Source organism: Hakea prostrata, chromosome 1, assembly GCF_041222555.1.
Source record: "Hakea prostrata isolate BN-2017 chromosome 1, UWA_Hpros_2, whole genome shotgun sequence".
NCBI lineage: Eukaryota > Viridiplantae > Streptophyta > Magnoliopsida > Proteales > Proteaceae > Hakea > Hakea prostrata.
The window spans coordinates 71,454,032-71,480,496 of NC_142600.1; the positions used below are offsets into that span (position 1 = coordinate 71,454,032).

General features: G+C 36.7%; 4 protein-coding genes across 4 annotated transcripts; 1 reads left to right on the forward strand and 3 right to left on the reverse strand.

Annotated features, from left to right (window-relative positions):
* Window positions 1–245: 245 nt before the first annotated feature.
* On the forward strand, window positions 246–1,455 carry LOC149029763 (transcription factor TRY-like). Its single transcript, XM_089151423.1, has 3 exons — window positions 246–663; window positions 798–885; window positions 1,115–1,455. Exons 1-3 carry the CDS (start codon window positions 606–608, stop codon window positions 1,218–1,220), a joined length of 252 nt encoding a protein of 83 aa, XP_089007549.1. The 5' UTR covers window positions 246–605; the 3' UTR covers window positions 1,221–1,455.
* A 6,111-nt stretch (window positions 1,456–7,566) lies between these two features.
* LOC149029764 (putative WRKY transcription factor 53) lies at window positions 7,567–10,157 on the reverse strand. Its single transcript, XM_089142106.1, has 3 exons — window positions 9,287–10,157; window positions 9,052–9,180; window positions 7,567–8,372 (listed from the first exon to the last, which is right to left on the reverse strand). The coding sequence occupies exons 1-3, from the start codon at window positions 9,574–9,576 to the stop codon at window positions 7,706–7,708; spliced, it is 1,086 nt and encodes a 361-aa protein (XP_088998232.1). The 5' UTR covers window positions 9,577–10,157; the 3' UTR covers window positions 7,567–7,705.
* A 3,640-nt stretch (window positions 10,158–13,797) lies between these two features.
* Window positions 13,798–16,836, reverse strand: LOC149029765 (1-acyl-sn-glycerol-3-phosphate acyltransferase). The gene is made up of 3 exons (XM_089142108.1): window positions 16,379–16,836; window positions 14,231–14,248; window positions 13,798–14,115 (listed from the first exon to the last, which is right to left on the reverse strand). Exons 1-3 carry the CDS (start codon window positions 16,713–16,715, stop codon window positions 13,925–13,927), a joined length of 546 nt encoding a protein of 181 aa, XP_088998234.1. The 5' UTR covers window positions 16,716–16,836; the 3' UTR covers window positions 13,798–13,924.
* An 885-nt stretch (window positions 16,837–17,721) lies between these two features.
* SEH1H (Transducin/WD40 repeat-like superfamily protein) lies at window positions 17,722–25,729 on the reverse strand. The gene is made up of 8 exons (XM_089142107.1): window positions 25,450–25,729; window positions 25,002–25,113; window positions 24,170–24,270; window positions 21,503–21,580; window positions 19,512–19,667; window positions 18,627–18,739; window positions 18,341–18,467; window positions 17,722–18,215 (listed from the first exon to the last, which is right to left on the reverse strand). Exons 1-8 carry the CDS (start codon window positions 25,606–25,608, stop codon window positions 18,084–18,086), a joined length of 978 nt encoding a protein of 325 aa, XP_088998233.1. The 5' UTR covers window positions 25,609–25,729; the 3' UTR covers window positions 17,722–18,083.
* Between the last annotated feature and the right edge of the window lie 736 nt (window positions 25,730–26,465).

Sequence of the window (26,465 nt, forward strand, 5' to 3'; positions counted from 1 at the left end):
AAGACATGATTTCCCAACTTGAAGTTAAAAGTATTTAATTAGAGATGGATATATTAAATGTTAACTAACTAACTAGTAGCTAGAATGGATAAAATCAAGTCTCAAGTTTGAATTTCCATTTGAAGCCTTTCTTAACAAATACTATATATATTATCATAGAAACTGACGACAACTACAAGTCAACCCCAAAAATTTAAGTGTCTTTCTGTTTGGTAATACCTGTCGTTCCTTACTTTTCCCCTCTCCCCTCCAAAAACCTCTTTGGGTTTAACAAAAGATGGTCTGCAACAACTGCTACATCCAATCTTCCTCTTTCTCTCTCTTTCGTTTGTGTTTCTAACTCTTAACATCACCAATTGTAGAAGCCTCTTAATGTCTTGAACTGTTTTAAATTACAAAACCCACTTGACCGATTGACCCAGAATGGGATAATCATCACATTACTCCCTACTCCATCTTCCTTTATAAATACCTACTCAACACCTTCATATTTTGACCAGGTTACTCTCCGTTCCTCTCTCTCTCTCTCTCTCTCTCTCTCTCCCTCTGAATATTCTCTTTCCTTCACTCCATTATTCTCTGTTTACTAGTTGCAGAAACCCATCATGGACAGACGTCGCCGGAAGCAGAAGCAAGCTAAGACAGTTCAATATGACTCAGAAGGTTCATCTTTTCTTTCTTTCTTTCTTGGGCTAAATGTCATAAGGGTTTTTCACATTTCTTTTTGTTTTCTTACCTTCCAAGCTGTCCACCCTTTTGATCTTTATTTTCTTTGTTTTGTTGTCTTGTTATGACAGAGGTTAGTAGCATTGAGTGGGAATTCATAAACATGACAGAACAAGAAGAAGATCTCATCTGTAGAATGCATAGACTCGTTGGAGACAAGTAAGAACAACTTCACTGCTGATCCACCCTTATTTTGTTCTGACTGAGAAACAGATACCTTTTAAGAGAGAGAGAGAGAGAGAAATAAAGGAAGGAATTTTTTTTGGGTTTCATTAATTGCGAGAGATCTCTCTCTTTTGCACTTTTGAGGTTGTTGCTTCATTTAATGTTTAAAGTAGGAAGAAACAAGAAGGTGGGTTTTAATGTGTTGTGATTATTATGGGTGCAGGTGGCATTTAATAGCAGGTCGTATTCCAGGAAGGAAAGCAGAAGAAATAGAGAGGTTTTGGATAATGAGACACAGTGAAGGTTTCTCTGGTAGAAGAAGAAAATAAATAGCTTGACAGTCTCTAGAATGTAAAACCCTGGCTAGCTACTTGTTGCTACTTCCTTCCTTTTCACTTTAAATGGTTCGTTCTCTTGATATTAATTTGTAGAATTTCTTTCTTTCTTCCTATAATGTTTTGGAAGGGTTTTGCCGTTGAAAATGAGTACTCTTTGTACATCCATATCTCACCTCTGTGACCTTTCAAGGAGTACTGCGGATTAGTTGAATCAAGAAAACTTCTTCTTCTCTCTCCAAAGTGGCTTTTTTACGAATTTAACCTTTGTTTGCCATTTGATTCATTCACATTCACATATCCTCAATCATTTAGGGTGTGGATCATCTTTTCTGACAGTCTTTGCTCCCCTGGTTACCTTATAACCACAAATTATGTGAGACTTACAAGTAAAAAATAATAAAACATTAAAAAAAAATCTATTACCCTAATCCTGTGAGTCCCTTTATAATTCATGATCAATAGCTGTTAAGGGAGCACAGAGTGCTCTCCGTTGGGGGAGACGATCCAGTATCCTATCTTTACATATTAGACTTGGATATAAGCTTGGGTTTCTCAGGTAAGCCCAATTCAAATGATTTGTACGTGGCAAGTTTTGAAGTATCAATACGCACTGTCTCATATCGAGTATTATATGGCTCTAATCAATGCATTTTAGTGCAACCCAATAATTAATATATTGTATTGATTGAATCAAATATGAATACGCATCGCCTATGATAATAGTATTATTAAATCTTATCATGAGATCCTTTTAAACCTTTGTATATGGTAATTGGATTAAACTTATATTCCTTCATTGTCTTCTACTTCCAAGAAAAGGCTGAGAAAAGCTACATAAGTACAAGTAGTAAAACTGGCTCAAAGGGAGAAGACAGGTCGATGAGTGTGTGATGTGAGTGAAAACAAACCTTGCCAGCCCATCCAGCCCAACCTTGTCAGGGGGGGACTCAGGGTCAGGGTATAACAAGTTAACAACTGACATCTTATTTTACAAATAAAGATATATTCTCCGTAGGCCCACATGTGATATGACTAAAATAACCTCATTTAATTAAGGTTGCATGTCACATTCTCATTGGCTTTGGATTAAAAGCTCAAAAGAGTTTTTAATCATTTTAAAATTTTAAAAATTACTTTTAATCTTATATAATGGAATTGTGAGTTGGTATTAATAATCTGTGTTTCATATATTTTCCTCACACCACATATTAGGAAGGGAGTTCACCTTTAAATTTTGACAACGTAAATGAAAAAATAAGACTCACAATAGAAAATTTTTTAATATATCATTAAAAATGTAAGAGCAAATAGCACTGACACCCCACTTTATGTTTAAAAAGCACTGAGACCCCAAAATTGGGTTATTTTTTTATATATTTATTTAATTTTTCATTGAAAACATTTTAGACACTGTTTATTATGGGGATATTTTTGAAAATAAATAGTGATTTAACTATTTTCAGTGATAAATTTGACAAATATATCCAATAAAAATCCAATTTTGGGTCTCAATGCTTTTTAAATATAAAGTGGGGGGGTGTCAGTATTTTAAGGCTTTTATTTTGAGGTGTCAGTACAATTTGCTCAAAATGTAAAGAGAGCATAAACCTCTATTCTGACAAATAGAATATCCAAACTCATGGAATGTGAACAGCTACCAGGAGATTAGAATGATCACTCACCTACCACAAAAACCTGTTCTTCCCCTTACAGCCCCAAAAATCTTAGGGGTAAAAATAATGAGGAAAAGAGAAGGACCAGTTTTTATATAGATATATTTACTCTCATGCATGCACAGTTATTGCTTCCAATTTGTCCACACAATAGATGATCTCTTATCTAATCAAAGTGGTCCAACAGTGGTTCTTAAAAAACCCAACTTCTTTAGGTTCCATGCCCAAGCCCATCTGCTCTTCTTCTTCTTTTTTTAAATCCAACCCCAGGCCCATCTGTTGACTAACAAGAGAACTATTCAATTAAATAATTAGACATTAATTAGCCAAAGACTAACTAAGCATTTTTATTTGTCGAGGAGAATTCAAATATGGTGGAAAAATAAATTTGTATTCGAATATAATAATATTCTTATCTAGTGAATTACCTTACCTTATTGGATTTCTTTTATATTTTTATATGAGTTATGATAATGGAATCATTTTTCTATATTTTCTACTAGATAAGACTCAATATTAAAGAATTTAACAGATTCAAACTTTAAGAAGAGTAGAAGAAAAGGTAGGTCTTTTTGGAACTGAAGGTCGTTCAACTAGACCAGCTGATATGCTTTTCAACTACATTTTTAGGGGGTAATATTATTTGATTATTTAAATATGCAAAGGATTTCACTCCTGATTTTAAAGAAGTTTGAACTCTTAAAACTTATATTATGAGGTGTTGGTCTTTGTTAATTGAGCCAACCTCTTGAGGTTAAAGAAATAATAGTTGCTGATTGAACTCTCAGTAAGTCTCAATCCTAATTAATAAAATAGAAAATATGTGAATTGGTATTCTAGAACTCTACTCAATTTACTCTAATTTAAATTTGAAAGAATATATGCTTATTAAAAGTGAGGAAAGAAATAAAATAAAAAATAAACTTGTCTATACACACGATCTAAATTTGCTTGAATATGTTTAAAAACCGACAGAATATTATTCGAATCCCACCAAATATATACCACTATCATGTTCAAACCCATTCTACTTATATTGCTAGTAACTCTATCTGTAAAACATGAAATTTTCTGTTCTATTTCATGAAAGCAACATGGAACTAGACATTTTCCACTACATTAAATAGTAAGTGTTTACCAAAAAAAATTAGGGTAGACTTGAGCAAATTGATTCCATCTTGTGTGTTAAACTACTTGTCATCAACCCAGTAAACCAAATGTGAGAAATGCAACCGGAAACACTCACAAAACCGGTGCCAAGATGTGTTGGCAACATGATCTAGTTGGATGATTAGGGTTTAATCTTGCAAACTAGTTGATTCATGCAAACTCAAAAGCACAATATTGTTATTAATTGGGCGTTGTTGTGAAAATGTAGCTCTTAGCTCCTTGGTTCGCTCCTAGTTCGAGTCTAGTTCTTGAAACCAAAACAAAGGTGAGTGGGCCGCCTCTGGGGACGGGAAACCACCTCCAATGATTAAGTCAGTTCAGGTAGGAACTAGATATTCCCATCGAGGAATAAATGCTCAAGGAAATGAAGAAGAGAATGTTCTTTAGGAATTAAGGTAGGGGAATCATGGCTGGAGTATTCAAGTCTGCTTAACGATAATTGTGTGTAATGCGGTTATATATGCAGTTGGTCCATACCTAAGCTGAGGATGAATTCATCGTAGTCCTTTGATGATGATGACTTAGATGAAGGTGCAAATGGCCTCTAGGTGAGGTTTGCACAACAAGTTGATACACATGGTTCCCAAGACAGTTGGTGAGCTCACAGGCTAATCAAGAGATCAGCATTAAGTTGATCTTGATGTGACATCATTCCTCAATTGGGGGGACAAAATAGTGGTATGCAGTATTTGAGGCAAATTTTGGGCGATTGAGAAGTTTCTGGGCTATCCATGCACATTTTAATGAGACTAAGTGCATTCAATGCTGAATTAAATGCTGGGGTTTGACATCTGGGTGATGATATACCAAATCTTCTGCCAGCACTGTTTTTGCCTAAAAGTCACATGATGACAGTTGTGTGTCACTGTGATGCGTGATTCTTGACTTCTCAGCTGGTATTTCCTCCGAGAAGTGTTATGACTGAGATTCGTCAGTTGAATTATCTTGGACCAAGCTTGAGCCCTTGGTTTGGTTCAAGTGGTCTGATCCAGTTCAAGGGTTTGGACTGTAATGACCATAATAATTGGTATCAAAACTTTGCACTTTGGGTGCAAAACTTTTTAGGGTTTCATCGCGACCTCTGATTCTTCTACAGCCAAGTCCAATCTAAGAGTTACATGAGATGCAGATGACATTTTGGATCAAAATTTAATTAATTCACCCATTCTCTCTTCATCTGCTCTCTTCATTGATGGTGATTTGAAGAGGCGATAATTAGACAGCCACAACCACAATTAAAATCACTTTAAGATGTATTCTCCATTTCCCTATCCCCACATGTGATATGACTTAAAATACTCCCACTTAATTAATCCACTTAATTAAGGCTGTCACATTCTTATTGGCTCCATTAAAAATTTGAGAGATCTTTTAGTTTTTTCCTTGTTATATTTTAAAAAATTATCCATAATCTTGTATAGTAGAATGTGAATTGATATTGACGAGTAGAGGGTCTGTCCTTCTTCACATTTTTTAACACATATTAGGAACGGAGATTCTACCTTTGAATTTTTATAATACAAATTAAAAGTGGAATCTACAATGGACCCCCTCCCCCCCTTCCCCCCGATAAGGAGAACATAAACCTACTGGTGGGATGATAAGAGTGATCATTCATCTACCTTCAAATTAACCTGCTCTTCCTCTTACTAACCCCAGAAATTTCAGGGGAAAAGAAGAATAAGGAAAGGGAAGAAGGACCAATTTATAAATAAATATTAAATCTCATGCATGCATATAGTTAGTATTTCCAAATTTTGAATTAATGGATATAATACCATACAATAAATTAAGGATTTCTTATCTCATCAAATTTGATTCGATGGTCCAATACTGGTTCAGAAAAAGCCCAACTTTAATGGGATTTTAGGTCCAATCTCATTCACTGACCAACAAGAAAATTAGACAACCCCCTGTAAGACTTGGGGTCCCAATTTTGGTCAAGCTGGCTCGACTTCTCAAATTAAGAAATTAACGAATCATTCACTTTTCCAAGATAAAGGATTGGTTCAACTAGTGACATCGACTGAGCCTTTCTAGCTAGAATATCTACAAAGCTAATATTAACTATTGGAACAAAAAAGAAAGTACAAAATTTAAAAGAAGAAGATAAATAAAGGACGTGGACCAGAACCCCCCGCAGTGCTACAGGAATAATGTAAGAAATTCAAGCATTAAGAAGAGTAGAAGAAAAGGTAGTTATAATTGAACTCTCAAGTCTCAACCTTAATTAATAAAGTAGCAAAGCTGTCAATTGGTACTTCACAAATATCGTATTCAACTTACACTAATTTAAATTTGAAGAACCTGTACTTAAAGGGAAAAAAATAAAATATCGAAGCTATCAGAATTTGCTTGAATCGATTGAAAAATTAATAAACTATTATCCAAATCCACTCAAGTATAACCAGATGCAAGCATGATAATCCCACTATCATATCTAAATCCAACCTATTTTCATTGCTAATAACCTTATCTATGAACTTTATGAAAGTAAACATGGAACTATACATTTCCCACTAGATTAAATAATAAGTATTTTATCCAGAAAAAAGATAACCTTGTGCTCATTTTGCAATAATGGGTTCAAAATGACTGTATGCTGGCTCACATTGGCACATCTTAACCCCTTTCTACTTTGGTGATCTTGCCCTAAAATTACTTCAATTAAGTATACATGGCTCATCTCTCCTCGAATCTATTTCTTACTTATTGAAAACGATTATCTTTTTGAAGAACTGTTAGACAAAGCACCTGGAAGAGAGGATATCCACCAATCAGCTAGAGTTGACAGGTTAATCGGTCGAGTGTGGCCAAGACCGGCCCTCCTAACTAGTTGTCAGCCAAAAGGTTGGACTCCCTCCCTTGGAACATGGCTAAAACAAACAAAACTCTGAAGACTGCAAACTGCTTTGTTACTGGTATCAATATTTTAGAGCAAAACTTCACACTTTGGATGCAAAACATTTTAGGGTTTCATCGTGAGTTCCGGCCCTTCTCCTGTCTAGTCCAATCTGAGATTTACATGAGATGCAGATGACATTTTGGATCAAGATTTGTTTAATTTTCATCAAGGGTGATCTGAGGAGGCAATAATTAGAGAGCCATAGTTAAAAGCACATCAGTGTGGAGCACATCAACCCGACCAACAAGAGGAATGATTGATGAAGAAACCAACTTTATTACAGTACCAACTCATTTGATGACTATATGAAAAATATTGCATTTTTATTTTGTTCTTGATGATGGGTCAAGAAAATTACATCCAATAATCTAACTCAGGTTTTGCACCTATATTATTATACAAACAACCTAACTAACTAATACAAGTGAAGGCATAATCACAACATTACCCATTGATTGGTACAGATTTAACTCAACTTCTTCATGAGGGCATTAGAATGAAGAGAACTGCTAAAAGAAAATACATTTACTAAAAGATGGAATCAGGAGTAGTGGGTAAAGAATCCTACAAAACAGTTTCATTATAGCTCTTTTTTTTTTTTTAAAAAGAATAAGAGAAATGAAATCTCATAAGCTAGGATAGATGAAGCTTCAACAACACAAGGAAGTAGGAAGGATGATAGGTTATAAGTACATTCTAAATGTCAGAACCGAGATTGGATTTCAGTTTTATGAAGGAAAAAAGTGATCAGCTGGGCTATTAAATGAAAAGTAAGAGTCAAATTCAATTGGGAAATCTAAATCCACAGTGGGAGAATTTGTTGCTGATGTAACAGCTGAGACAATCTCATTGAGATCATATTCAGAGGTACCAAAATTCTGAGGTCCACCAGCTTCAAAGCTACTAACCTGGCAGGGTGACACTGGGAAATAGTTTGATTCAGATCTCAATGGGGTTATAGAGGAAGGAGAGAAGCTGCCCATGAAATCATGGGAAGAGAATATGTGATCTTCACTCTTAATGCAGCCAATTGGGACAGAAGGGAAGGTGAAAGAGGAGGAGGAGGAGGAGCTCATGAGCTGCTTCTCCCCAGTAGTGTCCAAGTCCTTGCTCCTTACCTTGAGACCAGTTCTGAAATCCAAAAGCATCTCTTCTGAGTTATTTTGTTCATGTAGTTGATTTTGCTGTTGCTGCTGCTGTGGGACATGGTTTTGCTTGGGCCATTGATTTGACTTCTCAGATGACCTCATTGCAGGTTTCACATAGGATGCTTGGATGCACGTGTGTCTTCCTCGATAGGTGACTTCAAAGATTGATGGGTCTTCATCAGATCTTTGCACTTGTTTAGTGGCCAAACACCCTTGAACATTACGATGGGTACATCTGTAATAGCTTCTGCAAGTTCAAAATCAAACCATCTCTAAACTAGTTACTAATGAGAAACCAAATGTACCAAGAGTGTATAAATTGGAACTTGATGATGTGGAAAACACAATGAAACAAAAGAAACAACATTCAAACACCATAATACAAGTCAAGAGAACCATACTCGCAGACTTTTAAGGACCTTACCAAGTCTGCTTATAACCCATAACCCAAAAATTCAAAACACCAAAATCCTCAACACGAGAGAAAAAAAATTAAGGATGTGACCTCAAGCTTAGCTTAGGCTTCTCAATAACCCTACTTTCTTTTTTTAAATATCTAATAACCCTACTTCAGAAGTTGAAGCTTGCTTCTACCCGTAGTGATAACAGTGAGGTGTTGGCCTTTAGTAGAGATATTGAAATTTAGAGAATTCGTGGATGATGACAAATATCTACTGATGGGTTTGTTCATTTATAATTGGAAAAAGGAAAAAAATTATGATTGGGCAGAAAGCTTCGGTGAATTTTGTGGTGGACCAATGAGTCTCACTTTTATGTCCTACCAAGCCCTTTCCCAATTATACCTTTTCCTTTTTCCATTTCTGCTGCTTTTGTTTGTTCATGAGCTCATGACAGTTTAATTCAGATGCAGTATAGGAAGGAGGTTATAATTAATCTTCTGGGTTCTGGGTGGCTCTCTCAATTACCTTGGATATTTGGCTCCAAGAATGTCCTTCTGGCCATATTTCCTCCAACCATACCCATCATCAAGAGGTCCTTCATGTCCAGTTCCTGAACTAACGCGTACTTGTGCTGTCCATCTGGGAAGTGTCTTTCTGCAACACATGATTTCAAGAATCAATATTAGAAACAACAAAGCATTTGTTTAGGTTTTCTTCAATATTAGTTGCAGGAAGAGCTCAATGCTTATAAAAATGTCACCTTTTCTTATATATGTCTCTGTGGTCGGAGTCCTCACTGGGAGGACTTCCACAGTCGGAACTTGGAGAGCCCAACATGCCGGCGGAGGCTCCGGCGGCTTCTGAACCGCTCCATTTGAGCATGGACAGTGCCTTGTCATAGGAAGACAGTATCATCTCCACCAACAAATTTCGCTTCTCATCATCTGAAGACAGCGGATCAAGATGCATTTGAAGTTGCTCCACCAGATCTTTCCCCTGCATCAGCTCATTCAGCAAATTTTTCTGCTCCCAATCTCTGGGATTCTCCATATTTCTGGATCTTCCAAGTGGGATCGACAAAATAGTTGGAATTAGGGAACAGAAAAGAACTGAAGTCAAGGAGTTACAAGCATCAAAACAATATTTCAATTCCACTGATCTATCTGCTGATCAAAATCAAAGATGGGTTTTAGACACAAAACTAGATCAAAGGGTCTGAAACTCAAATTGGGTGAAGTGGGCTGTTGTATTTTTCGATGATTATAATAACTCAAAACAGTGATAGTTAAGAGAGTAGAAGAGGAACAAGCAAGTTCATCCAAATCCTGAAGAAGGAAAGAAGGTGAGCTTTGTATTTAAGGGAAGGATTCAAGTTTGAGAAGTTTGACCAAGAAAACCCAGTTGATTATTTTCTTCTTAGACCAGTCTCTGGTCATGGATTTTTTGAAATAAGGTTAGAACAAGGTGGAGAGAGAGAGAGAGGATCCAAGTGCTGACCATTTCAAACTAAAGATCTCCAAGATCTGTTTCTCCATCTCAAGTGGAACGCGGAAGAAGGTTGAAAATTCTTGTCGTCTGCTCCTCCCTGATAGCTTCCTTTGTCCGACTTTCTTCCTTTCCCATCTTTCTTCATTCACTGACCATGGATGCCCTAAGGGGACAAAACCCATGTTGATAAGAGAGAGAGAGAGAGAGAATTGAGAGTGACGTGAACCCCACACGTCATTGGAAGCACTCTTCTAGGGTTGGTGCCGATGGATTTCCAGAATGTGACGCAAGCAGGAAGCTCAAAAATGTAAATTAGGTTTAACTCTTACTCTCACTTTCACTTGCAGGTTTAATGATGAAGGACAATTAAATGCTGAAAAAGTAGAATCATTTAATATTCATCACTAACTGAATTTATTTTTTTCTTCTATTTTCCCCCCTTAATAATGCATGTATGCATGGCATGGGTGTCCTTTTAAATTTATTTTTCATATCCTCACCCATAGATTCAGGAGAAATTTTCTTGGTATATATCATCCATTGTCGTGTGGGATTGATCTTGGGAGTAATGTTATAAAAAAAGGGTATCCCACCCTGGTAATTGGATCAGAATCTGGTTGAATTAGTCCTAATGAAGTTATATTTAATCCTTCAATTTATATCTATTTGATGTTTATATTTTAAAACAATGAGGGCTAGGTTGGTTCAAGCTGTGATTCTCTACCTTTTAGAATAGGGTGGCATAGAGGTGTGCTTGCCTCACATCGATCTCTTCAATATATATTAAAAAGTAAGCCTATCTCTAAATTCTTAGAGGAAAAATTAGAAATAGGCCTCTAGTGGGTACACTTCTAATGTGTAAGAGGAACACAGAATTCTTTGTAGGATAGAGGATCTCAACTCTTGCTTGTTTGAGTATAAAGAGCCATTGTTCTATATAATATTTAACTATTAATAATATTTGAGATGAGGTTTCGGAGGAAGTGAAATGTGGAAGTTAGACTTTTGAACTTCTCATCGAGAGGAACAACCATTTCATCTAACACTAGTATTATTTTTTTTCAATAAATATGCATGTTTATTAATGAAAATTTTTGAAAGTAATGCATGATAAACTCTCACTATCATATTATTGGAACAAAAAGTAATATTAGAGCAAATTACACGGCACTCGCTATAAAGGGTGTAAAACTCTTAACCACCAGATATTACCTCTTAAATTACATGGCACCCAGACTCAAACTTACAAGTTATTTATAATTACATTTTTAGTTAATTGGATGTGTAAAATGACCAAAATACCTTACTTATACTTAAAGCATTTAGAATGATCCACCCAACCCCTAAGTGTCTCTCTTCACTCATCTTCTACCTTTACCTCTCTCTCTTTCTTTGCTGGTGTTAGGTCCAGCGTTGGGCATGGAGAGAATGCCAGGCCCACCCCACTGGCTACCACAACCAAGAGTTTCTTCTTCCAGTGGAGCTCGAGGGATTTGATTTAGCGTCTTAAACATCAATTTGCTTCGTAGTTGTAGTTGTTCTGATTAGAGTTTTAGGAGGGGCAGGCTGTAGTCGTCGATGGGAGGGGGATCTGGTCATTGTTGGCGATGGGCGATTTCCGGTGGTGGTGAGTATTTTCCGGCAAAGGATGGGAAAAAAATGGGTCGGTCTTTTAAATGTTTTAAATATAAGTAAGGGTATTTTAGTCATTTTACATATCCATTTAACTAAAAATGTAATTGTGAGTAACTTATAATTTTGAATGTCAATGTCATGTAATTTAAGAAGTAATAGCGGATGGTCAAGAGTTTTACCCCTTCAAGGTGCTGTCTTTTACTAATATTATTATTATTTTGAGATGAGATTTGCGGAGGAGGTGAAATGTGGAAGTTAGACTTTGAACTTCTCATCAAGAGCAACAACTATTTCATCTAAGGCTACTATTTTTTTTTTTTTCTTCAATAAATATACATGTTATATTAATGAAAATTTTTGAAAGTAATGCATAATAAATTCCTATCAAATCATTGGAACATATTTATTGAATTTCAAATTCGAGTTAGTAGGGATTTTCCCAATAGAAATTGGAAGTTGGTAAGGTAAGTTTTCAACTCAATCATTGTCTTTGTCTGGGAGAGGTATATGATGAGGAATTATGTATGTCAATGTTCAATTCATCGTCAAAATTGACAAAAAAAAAAAAAAAAACCAATAAAAATCTTGAATCTTAAGAATACTAATAAAGAAAAAATGATTATTTAATCTTATGCCTAGGTGCAGCAACATCTTGAAAAATCATCCTATCCCTAGAAAATAAAAAATTACATTATTCTTGTTGACGACATTTTTGTGCAATCTGTGCTAGTGCAGGCGCTATACAACAAAACATCAAAATCTTAACTCATGAAATATTATCTTAAATTAAATAAATTATTAGTCTAAGTCCAAAAAATCCATTACTTGAAATTGTCACATCCTCCTTTCACATGGTATAAAAGTAGTGTGCACTCAACCTATAGATTATTTAATTGACCATATATGAATCCAAAACTTAGATATTGAAGGTTAGGAGAATTTCACCAAAAATATATATATGATACATATATATTTTCCATCTGGGTAGGGTGATTCATGTAATAATAATAATAATAATAAATTGAAACATGGATGTACAGTGTACAGTGTTGATTGATGTTGAAGAAGCAGAAGAAGCCAATTCAGACAATCACGGGAGTAATTAAAGAAAGTACTGTTGTGTACTGGGTTGTGTCTGCTGACCAGTGACCAACACCGCGTGAGTGAGTGTCTAAGACTCTAAATATCATTCCCAGAAAGAAAATAAAATTTGACTTATTGAGTGTCTAATCAGTTCTAGAAGTTCCGGCGCATGTGTTTGACCATTAGAAGATTTTATTTCCTTGGATCCCTTCAACTAAAACGCGTCTATGACTCAATCAGAACCAGGAATCTCTTAAGAGGAAAAAGAGAAAACAGAGTTTGGTAATTGGGAGGGTATTTCTTATTCTGATTCAGAATCAGATTGAGATCAAGATATCATGTCTTATATGACGCAATTTAGTGAATGAGCATTAGATTGAGCCAGCATTATATACAATAGATTATTGAGTTCAATTCAACATGCTCCATCAGCTTCGGAGATTTTAGTATATTGAGAAAAATACTTTAACATTTAGTATCAGAGCTACAACTACATCAACAGTTCGAAAAGGAAAAGAATACAACCACAAAAACCTCAAGCCTTGGTGTCCAAACAAGATGAATTCAATTATGATCCTACCATTCAGATCAAACTGTTGTGGGTGATACAGCATCACTCTAATGGCTGGGATTTTAGTTCCAGAGGTCCCACAGCTAAGACCCAGCAAAGATCATCCATCAGCTCTAGGCAAGGTAAATGAAATGTCATCAAAGATGCACAGAATGGACTCACAGCAGCATAATTTTGGCATGCAACTAAGCATGAGTTGAGAAGGCACGCATGGGTCATGGCCCCCCAAAGTGAGAAGCACAAAGCACACTACCATATGGAATCAGTTTGAAATGGGAACTACCATATGAAGTTTCAGCAACTAAGATCAAAGCAAACCAAACGGGGGGAAATTGCATAAGCAGGAAGTTGGACCACACTGGTCTCATTCATTGATGCTACAGCTACACCAGTTTCTTAAATGAAATGAAACCATTAGATTGTGGATTCTGTACGCATAATATCTCAACAGAGCATTGGCCCATCCTATGTCATTACCAACTGTAAATACAAAATACAAAACAACTTCATATTTCAAGGAACAGTGGACAGTGAAGGACTTGAGCTTAGTTCATGTAGAGGGCATGATATGCAATGGGAAACCAGAATTTAAGAACAGGAAACATTGGAATTTTTGCATATCTAAACAGAGGATTTCTCCTCCTCTTTGATCCTTGGAAGAACTTCTGGTGTGCTTTCCTTTTCATCCTCAATCTTTCTCAGAGCTCCACGTAATCCAATCACAATAAACAAGTTGGTGAGTGTGAGCAAAGACTCAGCCCCACCGTGAAGCCAATCTACGTTAGATAAAGAGGTACCATAATGCAACTTCGCTGTAAAAGGTCCAAACACATAAAGCGACACAATTATATTTAATGCGGTGAACTCCAAGGGTGTGTTTCAATGAAACAAGTTTCAGAAAACAAAATGAGCCAGCAGTGAACTTACCATAAATTCCAGCAGGGACTAGACATAGGAAGTCAACACAGTGGGACAAAAGAAGAGGAATCAGACTGATCAGTAAATTTGAAAGTAGTGCTCTAATTTGCAATAACAGATCAAAGTAAGAAAAATCAACAAGATGATTGTAACATATCAAATGAGCTGATGATCATTCCTAAGAAAAAATTGTATATCAATCTCAACAATGGCCAGAATCATCAGCAATTTATGCGAAATTCTCTTGAGCAAATATGGATTCAATAATTTCCCAATTTTCTATTAACACACAGTTTGGGTTTCATAACATTGCCTGAACCAAGTACAACCATCATCCAGCTGCAAACTGTTAAAGCTTCATCCTTACCAGCAATTCCATGAAGATTACAATTCAATCTCTCTCTCTCTGGCTCTCTTGAAGATTTTCATAAATATTACCATGAGATCCTCCATAATTCATGTCCTACCAAGAAACTCTCCAGTCCCATTAACCTCAGGATGCAGTTCAACAACCAATAACACCCACCTATAAAATTTGAGAAGTGGGAAGAAGGTGGGGCAGGACTCAGGAGCAATATATCACAGGTCAGATTCCCCTTGTTTAATAGGAAAGAAAATCTAACTGAAGATCCATGTTTCCTATCCCAAATTGCAATGATCCATATGCTACAGATTTGGGTCTAATCAACCTTCGGTTCTCCTTCATATGTTGGTTGACAATGCAGGGTCAGTTATCTACTAAAGACTTGATCACTTCAGCTACCCGCATGCTTTGTCTCCAGGGAGATGAAACCATCAACCAACTCTTATTCACTTCTTGTGCACTGGGTGGCTGTGGAAGGAGAATTGCAGGTTGAAAGTTCTCAGAGGCAACTTCTGGACTCTTGGCAACTGGAGCTAAATTGGCTGTGCATCTAATTCTAGGTATTCTCTGCAAAGCAATGTGTGAAAATTCAATTTCACTTCTATGGTCTATTGGATCTGGCAGGAAAGAAATAGTCGCATATTCTCCAACAAATCTATGGCATGCTCCACTGTATTGCAAGGGGTAGAACATGATACCAGGGGCAAGTTCGATTCTTCCAAACAAGCGATTCCCAACTCAAATGTTTGATCAAATATACCCCTGTGAACTGGCTGTTAGTTGGATGCAGCCCACTGCCTGAGTGGATGGCAGTTAACTGTGATGGACCAGTTTGTAATGGTGTGGGTGGGTATGGCACTTTGAAACATGATCATTGGAAGGGCTCTCTTTGCTGTAGCAGACAGGAACTGATGAAAGGAATGTACATCGAATGAAGTTGCCAACTATGAAGGTTGGTCCTCTACAGAAGGCAAAGGATTTGCAGATCCAACAAATTCAAGTTTGTTCTGATTCTCAGGTGGCAGTTCAAGTGTTGTTGGGACAATATAAGATCCCGTGGTGGTGTTTATCTAGTTGAGGATATTCTGGCATTGACGTGCGACTTTAGGAGCTACAATTGTGCCCCATCATGTCTGCGAAACTAAATTCTGTTCAGATTTTTGGCAGGTTTCACAAGGGTGGATTTGTGTATTCATGATCCTCAGGCTTGATACAGAATGATGCCCAAGGAAAGAAATAATTACCCTCTTCTAACATTATTTCTCTAGTTAAGTAAATATAAGCCCCCTCTTAACCAAAAACTAGATATAAAGCTGTATCTATTCTTCTCCCACAATGCCCTTGGGCTACTAAAAGACCAATTTCTATTGTGGTTTCTACATCCTAAGCAAATTGTATAAGTGAACAGGAAAAGAGGGAAGTTATTACTTTCATACCTCACTTCAGAGGTTGCCTGTAAATTACTGATCTCATGATGAATAATTAGAGAAGGAGAAGGGAAGATGGTCCCAACTCCCAATACCTCTTCTTCGCCAAGTTAATGCAGTTAAAAAGGAAATGTCTACACCCAAAGAACTGCATAATAATCAAGACTCAGAACAATAAATTGGAAGTTTTAATCAACCATATCTACCCAATTTCTCAAAAAAAATTTAAAAAGAACGATGAATCTCTTATAGAGAATTACACAGGCAAAATAGGTATATAATAAATTCAGAGTGAAACCAGAAAGCCCAATTCGCAGCAAGCCTAACTTGCAAAAAGTGTAGACAAATTACTGAGAAGTAACTTACTTGTCGCTCCCACGAAGGTTAGTAAGAAGTAGAATCCGAAGAGTGTGAGCTTTGGAGCAGAATTCGATTTGGTGATGAAATACAAGAAACCCAAGTAAGGGAAGAGAGAAAACGCAAAAAGCTGCGATGTTAAGCTCTCAGAATCAATGGTGGGTGCCCAGGGATCGACCGGCAGAAAACCATGGACGGTCTGTTTTCCCCTTAAATATCTTCCACTGCGGCTACTGCCTGGGCAGCCTATCGATATGCTTCTCTGAAGGTTTCCTGGTGAACCAAGAAAAGTGAAAGGCCTAGGGGAAGTGGGGGTTCCAATACAAACAATGCCAAGAGAAGCCATTTTTCATCTTTCAGCAAAGCTTACAATATATCTTCTGAAACAAACTGAGCATTCCGATAGACTATTTTCCACCATTCGAGCTTTCTTCCTTCGTTTACTTACCTTTTGCCTTCATTTCTGAAACCCCCCAAAAAAAAAAAAAAAAAACTTTCGAAAACAGGTCGTCCATCCAAAATAATAGGATTAGTTGGGCCCAAGTAGCCTTGAAACTCGGAGTTGGGCCTGATTCCGTTTTGTCATTCACAAACATGTAGCCATCATATCCGTCAGCAGATGTATGCCCATCCATTCATCTATGACGATTCATGCCTATCAATTGGTAATACGATTCGGATTTTAAGCCCCATCCCGAAAAAGGGTTTTAAGGGCACCAATCTAAATCTTCTTAAATTAAAAACAAATCAGGTCCAAACAAAGTCCGGATCGCCTCTCCCATCGACTAATGACCATGAATTACAGAGGGCCCAAAGGGTTAATGTGATTGGGATTAATTTTTTTTTAAAATTTTTAAATTATTTTTTACTTGTAGACCCTACATAATTTGTGGTTGTAATGCCGTCGAAGAACACAGGTTAAAGGAGATGATCCACACTCCCAACCAGATTGATTTAATTGCCAATGACCAACATCTCATTATAAATAGTCAAGACTCAAGAGTTGGATCTCATAGTAAGTAGTCAAGACTAAAAGAGTTTGAAATCTCCTTAGAGCCCGAACTATCCTGTTGTATAAAACTAGTAAAATTCCACATATAGGGTGCAGAAAATATTCACATAGAAGAGGCAAGCATTAAATCTCATATATATTATTTGATGAGTAATTAGCTTTTAGATTTGTGTACACAATCACTAATAGATCTTAATAGATCTTTGTTTATAATTCACACAGAGTTCAAACATTTGATAATACTAGTCAAAATTAGGTTGGACCAGTTCTCAACCAAATAAATGCATCCCGATTCATACTTGTAGGTAACCATTAGTTATAAAGTTGTTGGATAAATCATTAAAGACAAATAATATTTCGAACTATAGCATAAAGTGGTGAATGAAAATGAAATTAAGTGAAAAATAAATAAAATTTAAAATTGTGATATTTATTAAAAATGTGAATCACGTGAGGTGTTTTAAGAATGTTTCATTTCATTTTTCATTTTTTTGGCTAGTGAATTGAAACTACGTTGTTCATTGGCACATTATGCATGACTGAAAATAATAAACAATCATACAACTAATTGGGTTACGTAGATAGATAATTAATCAGCAAGCAATTCTATTCGTCGTTTGTCATATAGACTCCATTTCTCTGCTCTGAACTAAATATGGATAGATCATACGCTCACCAAAGAGAAGATGAGAGGAGCAGGACCTAGGAAGTGGACTCAAGGGTAGCTTGTTCATGCCACACTCCATTCAAGTTAGACTGCCACAACCTTACTAATGCATCACTTCCTGTTGTTGCCAATGTCATTCCACTCATGTCCCACTCCATTTGCCACACCTACAACACAGAATCATATGCAGCATTACTGTACCAAGAAAAATCAATAAATCTGCCTCAACAACACCATCAGTAATCAAGTAGTTCAGCATCAATAACAATGCAATCATTTCTTGTACGCATACCTCGCCTTCATGACCAGACAGCAAGGCAACCTTCTCCACTGAAAGCCTTCCGTCCGTGTCAGGGCTCAGGTTAAGATGCCATATTGCAATTCCTTTGTGTGTTGCAACAGCTACTACTTCATATGGCCTACAAGAAAGCTTGATTCAATTCATAGTCTTACAAAAATTACAGATTCAGATCCTACTACCAAATCCAGGTGAGAACTCTTTAATGAACTGCTATATCTCAACAAAAGATGCTTTCCAACAAACTCCAACCAGGACTAAAGATTGAGTAATTGCTTACCTACCAATATTGGGTGCCCAGGCAACAGCATAGACCTGATCCCCCTTGTCACCAGGCAAAGCCAGCTCTGCAACAGGTAGCCACCTTTGATGGGCCTCATCAAATTCCCAAACCTATATCATTCTATTCATCAGATATGCAACATCCACCATTCCAGCAATTCATCCTTTCCAAGATACTTCAACAGTAAGACAGATAGCATGGACAGTTTCATTTGTTCAATAGAAAGACAGTCCTATCAAAATCTCCCCCCCTGGACTCTGCTTGTGTGTGGAAGCCTTCATGGGTACACCCTTTTCTTTCAATCATTTTACCACGCTTAATTAAAGATCTAGCAACACTAAAGACTTGCGACCATCCATCCTCATTAACCACGCTCTTTTATAAATGTAAAGGGGGGGGGGCTTATCCACTCATTGTTGGAAAAGAATTATCCCAGCCTAACACGGAATAGGATACCTTAGTATCAACTATGTAATTGCTCTACCAAGGAACCTTTTTCTGTATTGTGCATTAAACTCTGCTCTTCGATAACTAAAATGGCGTATCACATTTTTCATCCAATTTAATGCATCAGAAAACTAAAATGAATCCCTAGCATGTGCACACCATATAATATCCCACCCACTCTACGATAACTAAAGAGAACTAACCCACTGGCACTGAGCATGCACCCGCAGGAGGGGGGGGTTCTTGTTTGGCGTTGACGTGGTTAACTGTTCATTCCATCAGCTCAGTGATAAAGCACACATCAAACATAATGATGAAGGAATTAAATACAAAAAGAAAAACTTGATTAAGTAAATGATGAAAATAGTAAAAAACTGACTACTGTCCTTGGTAGTACTGCAGTAGAGAACATGAAAATTAAAGCTTTGTATACACCTTGGAGGAATTGAATTGTGGTAGATCTGAATTAAAACCCAAAACAAAACTTGATTGGAAGCTCTCGATTCTCTGAGGACTCCAAGAGATGGATGCAGATTGACATGAAGGCTTTTGGAAGCCTGATACAGAATCAATCACGTTCTGAAATTCTGCCTGATAGAAGATATAATCATTGTCTCATCAAATTCATGAATACCTCAATTGACAGGAAGCAACTGAATATTTTGCTACCTAAAAATAAAACCCTCATGACAATAGATCTTAAGATAGAGATTGTTTGGCCACTCAGGTGACAAATAAGAGTTAAAGAGACAACTACAAATTATAACCTTATATTTTCTGAATTATATTTGTTTCATGGAATCTGAAAAAAAAGAAGAAGATAAATTCATGATTTTTTATATCTGAAAGAAAGATAAATTCATGATTATTATATAAGCTGCACTAATGAGTATAATGAAAAGTCCAATAAAACCAGAGTCACATCATTTGGGAAACGGGAAGCTGCATAATTCAATATATTGTCCATCTTACCTTAGGCATTGGAAAGCAACAAAATTGAAGTTGGGATAAGGCTAAAATTATCCATGTATAACTCTTAAACATAAACTTGCACCCACAAAGAAAAGGGGGAAAACACTACCCTTAGACATACCAGTAGGATGCTGATCTTACTGGTACTATTCCACAGCGCAAATCCCATATGGCAGCTTACTGGATCTTTAAATATTAGGAACTGGTAATTCATGAATATTGAACTGCTATGCTATTTTACTAAGTGGTCACTGGACTTTCTCTTCAGAAAAGGGCAGAGCATGCCAATATGATTTAGCATTAAAAGCCATAGAAGTTGAGGCAGAATAAAATCTATTTTCTCCTTCCATCAACTTTTAAGGGCCATTTTTTGAATATTAGAAACTTGTCTGCTACTCTGGTGCCTGCCTTGAGTGCCTTCTGAAAAGTTATGGAGTTACCTACCCAACAAGACCAAGATCATGCAATTTGAGTAATGCCATCACCAATTTATAAAGGGGCAGTTACTCTACGACAGCTTCTATTTCTTCCCTCTCCACTAGGGAATTTTCTTCCTAAATATTTGGCAGCTGCAGTTTAAGACCTTAGTTTTCTACCAGTGGTCAAAACCTGTATTTTGGTTCAGCCTTACTCCAATACACTTCCATTGGGTCAAGATTGTGCTCGTCTCACCCTCCAACCCCATCCTTGAAGGAGGACGAGTTACAATCCTCTACTCAAGTCTTCTTAGACTCAGTAATCACTTAAATAGGAAACTTTTCAATTAGGTGCTTTAATATAACCACTTCAGACTGGCACCTACGACAGGATATCAGTAATACACAACCACCTTCTGAACATTTTAAAGGGAAACATGAAAAGCTTTTCCATGCATAGTTGACAGCCATGCAAAACATATACTGTATTAATCAAATGTTTTAATCTTCAACCCATAACCACATCTGAAAATAATTCTGATTAAATATTGTTACACAGATGTCAGTGATTTCCAGTATTTGAAATTTAGCAAACAGCAGTTCAAACTCAACTTAGATTATTCAGAACACCTCTGAATTTAAATCTTTCCACAAGCTAACCCAAAGCAATGAAACAGTAAACCCTCCCTCCCACCCCCGCCCCCTTTCCAAAAAAAGAAAGAATTTCTTCTTCTCAAATCAAATCTCATAAAATAAAAAACATTAGGAGTATGAAACATGCCATACCAACAATTCTCTCCAAGATATCAAAAGAAAAAAATCCATAAAACAAAAATGGGGGGAAAAAAAGGGAGAGAAGTTGGGAAAAAGTTGAGTTGAAAGTATATAGACCATCAATGAAAAGTCGAAACAATGAAATTTGTTACACTGGTATTGAACAAACAGGAAGTAAAACAAATCAGTTGTCTAAAATATCTTTAACCAACATGTTTACATCTCAGTTAACATACTAGCTAGATGAGAAAAGTTAAGATGTACCTGAAGTTGCCACTTATTCAGTTCCAGGGGGTCCAGAAGCTCATAGACTTCAACATGGCCATCTGAATAAGCTACAACCTAGACAAGTGTTGAGACAGTAAATGACACCAATAATAACCAAAAGTTGTGTGTCTCTGAATCCATGAACATTGCAAAGTAATTTTTGAGAAGCAGAAACAAATAAACTAAAAGATTGTTCAACTGTCAGTAAAACGCCAACACACCCAGGAACCAGATAATATCAGAAAAGAAGCAAGCAAAAGGAAAACAATTAAAAACACACAGCATAAATGAAGGAAAGACAATCCAACTAACAGATTTGAGCAGTTGATCAGGAATTTCTCCAATTCAGAAAATATCACATGCTCTCCAGTTGAATGATGAAAGTAAAATTCTAACTCAAACTCAGAAACATTGAGAGTTCATATTTGAAACACATTATTAATTTATAGAGTGCCTTCAGAAAACACAAACTTATTGCCTTTCCAATATCAGATGGCAAATCGGCAAAGTATAAATCCAAATCTTAGTAGGCTGTTGTACTGACAAATCACCCAGCATTGATGATAAAGGAACTCCTGACTCCCCTTTGAAGTCAGATACCCACTACTACCTCATCACCATTAACTTGATAACATTTTTGGTTCCTTGTTGAAGCCACAACAAAGATCTCATTAAGCTTGCATCCCATATCTGAATTCTTTATTTGAGGACACATCTGTTTGGAAACTTCTCCACCAAAACGTCTTACATAGTTGCTATAAGGTTATTTGTGAGAGGCCTCCCAAATATCCCAAGAGACTCCTTCCCGAAGTATACAGGAAGAAAATGTGGAAAACTCAAGATCCGCCAATTATTCAAACCACTTCGTAGGTAATCCAACAACTTTTGTGTTGTTCATTCGAATCTCATCAGCGACACAATCAAAAGACCAACATTTGATGAAAGTGATGAAACTACAAAGAAATCACATATTTTGTTCATTTCCCTAGACCATAAGGCTCAGCACAATCTTCACTTTGCAAGGTCCTACATTCCTTGACTATCATCCACTTTTACAGGGTCCTATATTCCTTGAGGACCTTGACTAATAGTGTCCTCAACTGATATCATTTACTTGAGGATCCTATTTGTTTGGAAACTATTCCATTAGGAAAATTTACAACGTTGCTAAAAGGTTATTAGTGACATTATCCCAGAAAATTCCCCCATCAGGTGAAATAGAAGACAATTAGTAAGGCTAAGGATTCATTGAGGCAATCCAAAACTTTTGGTTGTTCACTCAAATTTTCATTGGTGGCCCATTCAGAATACCAATATTTGATGAAAGTGATAATACTGCAGAGCACATCACATTTTTATCAATATCCCAAGACTATGCTCGGTATCCACTTTTATAAGGTCCTACATTTCTTGGCTAACATCACAGCAGCAAATGTCTATGAGTTCTTCTAAGCTCTTTGGCGAAAGAGAGCTGAAGAAGCATGAACCTCTATCAAGCTCATCTTCAGTAGTTAGGAGAAATGGAAAAATACAACTTCAAATTCAATTAATAACAAAAAACCATTTTCATCTACAAAAGCGTTGACACGAATGAGCTACAGTTTGTTGTATTTAGTTGCCAAAACCTAACCCCCTCTACTCCCTTTGTAAAACAGTTTATGTTCTTATACAGAACCCCCGATGGCCTGGTCTGCCCATCCATTTATTGGGAGAAACTGAAATATGATGCACCTCTGGGTGAAGCACATAATGCATATTTCCCTAGTTTTGATCTACAGAGCAAAAATGAAGATGGCACTTTCAATGCAGTTGCAGCAATCCTAGATGATGGCTCTCTCCACTTCTGGCAGAAAAATCTAGTCATAAAATAGAATACATATGCATGCCCTACCTCCCCAACCCATTCCAACCTCCCCCCCCCCCCCCCCCCTCCCTGTGCCCATAGATCATTATATATGCAGACTTTCCCTTACTTTGCATAGAGAAGCTGTTCCAGACTAGAAACCATTAAAGGAAAAGAGTAAGAGCCAGTTAATCTCAGAGCCCCATCCTCTTTAAAATGTAAGGTTAAAAGGGTTCTCAAATTTACCAGAATAGCAAATAGAAAACAAAGACTGAAGGAAATATATTGGAGATACAACACAAATGCAATGGATGCTCATAAAGCACAATGAGTAATTGATCATACTCATAGATGTTACTACAAAGAAATACTAATGATACTTGAACTTATGCCTTATAGGGGATGTTATCCCAATTCTAGATTGATTTATTTTGCAGCAGCAAATGCTAGTTCAACTGTTCAACAAATCAAATTTAGTTAATAGTAAACCTAGGTCAATGATGGCAATACCATGAAAAAGTTATTACAAAAAAAAAAAAAAAAAAAAAAAAAAAATGAAAAAGTTAATAGCTTGAGCTTAAGAATGTAGTTAACTAACTTAACTGATAAAAAGATCCAAGCTCCATTCTTGAGAGCAAATAATACTAAGTACACAGTCAATCATGGAGTCATGATATTAATAGTGAAAAACAAATAAATGTCAGCAAAAAAGAACCTGGAAAAAAACATTTCTAAACAGGCTGTAATTAGCTCAACAGCAATAGAGACAGAAGGGGTTTACAAAACAAAGTCAGAAAGGGGGGGGGGGGGGGAATACTCACCATTCTTAAAATTGAAATGCAAATTCTAAATTGGAGATCCAGCACCAGAGCTGAAGTTCTTTCAAAGCATTTGCACGACTTCCATGTGAGAGGTTGGTCATCTATAAGAACAAATGAAGATAATAAATGACAGTGGCACAGTGCTGCTTTGTACTGAGGACTTCCTATAACCATTCAGTTCTTATTTTTGGCATTCTTACATCCTTGTGCAAAATAAAAATTTTACATCAGTGTGCAGTCAAGATGGAATGTATAGACTGTGCACCTTGTTATGTGACACGGACGGGTGATGTTGTAATTCCAACCCATTGAATCTCTAGGGACATGGAAGAGATTGGCCATTATAACCTTTCTAGACAAGCACAATCATATTGCACTCTCAATGTATTGGCATATTATCTTTGTATACCCATCCATTATTTTTCAAAATTTGCATTGGATTCCAAAAGCTTTATCATGCCACTTTGGTCAACTCCATTGCACTGAAGCTTGATATGTAGCAAGGGACTTTGCGATCTAGCAACTGACATAATTTCGGCCCCAAAGGACATGTGGCAGGCATAGAGTCCAAAATAATCCTCTCTTAACATGCTTTACTAGAAATCTACTTCATTTTTCCCTTAAAAGCTGTGCAGATATGGAATTGTTTGTTTTTTCTCAATAAAAAATTTGAATCACCACTTCATTTAGCTGTTAGCTTAATGAATTTTGTTCTGTAACTTGCCTCCAATGGAACAGCACATCCTGGCGAGATAATTGGAGGGAAAAGAGACAAAAACTACTACAGTTACAAAGTTCATTTCATGTTTAGAAAGAAAATTGACTTGCATACCTTCTTCAACTTCCTCCCACAAAGAGAATGTTCCGTCTGCGCCAACACATGCAACTGCATCACCATATTCCGGGGGAATCCAAACAACTTTCACAATAATTGATTCATTTGCCTACAAGAAATTTAACTTCAAAACGTAGAACAAAAAATGCCATTAAAGAACAAATTCTAGACTTTACTCTGTCTATGAAACAGAAAAGGGATTATTCCATTAATGTATATGTATATCAATAAGCTCTCATCCTAAAACACACAAATGACTTGACCTTTCGTACTAGCTAGTGTAAAACTCGTTTTAAGGCCACAACCCTCCATCAGAGAACCTGACGAGACCATTTAAAGTGACCTAGAATACAAGAAACCAGGGTTGTTCAGAGACCTAGAACCGTGTTTGTGTGAGATAATGACTTCAACTAGGAGTAAAGAGATGGAAGAAAGAAGTACAAACCTTGAATTTGGAAGTACAGGTGAAGGTGGAGGAATCGGGTTCAGGAGAATCAAAGATGGAAAGCGTACCGTCGACTGATCCAGTGGCGAGTCTCTGGCCACAGTAATTCCATGACGAACAATTTGTGCCCGGACTGAGTGATACCAGAGATTTCTCCATGGATCATGGAAGCGGCGGGGTTTTCAGGATTTGTATTTGAGAGAGCAAAGTGAGTGAAAATGCTATGCAGGGATACGAGTGGACCGAGGACTGACTGTGGACGCCCGGTCTGGTATCGATATTTAATTAATTTGTTCGGTTCGATTCGGTTCGGTTCAATTCGATTGAGAAAATATGTACAAAGTCAAATTTAATTAAAATAGAGATATAGAATATCGTTTTTTTTTTTTTTTTTTTGGGTCTTTTTTACGTGTGGATCCCTTACACCGTGATTACTGATTAGATAATAACATTATATGTTGTCAATGCAAGGTTGATGGAGTGGTAAGATTCATATTTCTCAGTGGAGAGGTCATAGGTTCGACCCTTGCGGACGACAAAGCTCCCTCTGAAGATGTAATCACGGTGCGCGAAAGCAGGCCCGGATAAACCTTAAACACCATTACCTTATGACTTTCGACTCCGTCGGAATATGAATTTCCTCGCGGGTAGGATTCTCTGCATGCATTACGCACTATCCTTGGGAAAGAGGATTCGGTTATCTTTTCCATGCACTATGCTTTTACCTCCGGTCCAACCACTGGCCCAACCATCACCGACTGGTTTTGGTTCTATGGGGGTTCAACTGAATTGGTTCTAGAACATACTTTACACTCATTGGTAAAAGAAAAAGAAAAAAATAGATTATTCAAATCGAAATTTATGAACCGTTTGATATGTTGCTTACGTACGATTTCAAGGATGATATGGACCATATGGTATTCAATACCACTTTATATTACTAAATTTTAATTTTGAAAACTTGATAACAGCTCACATTTTAGTAGTTCTTTTTGTTTTTATTAATATTAGGGATG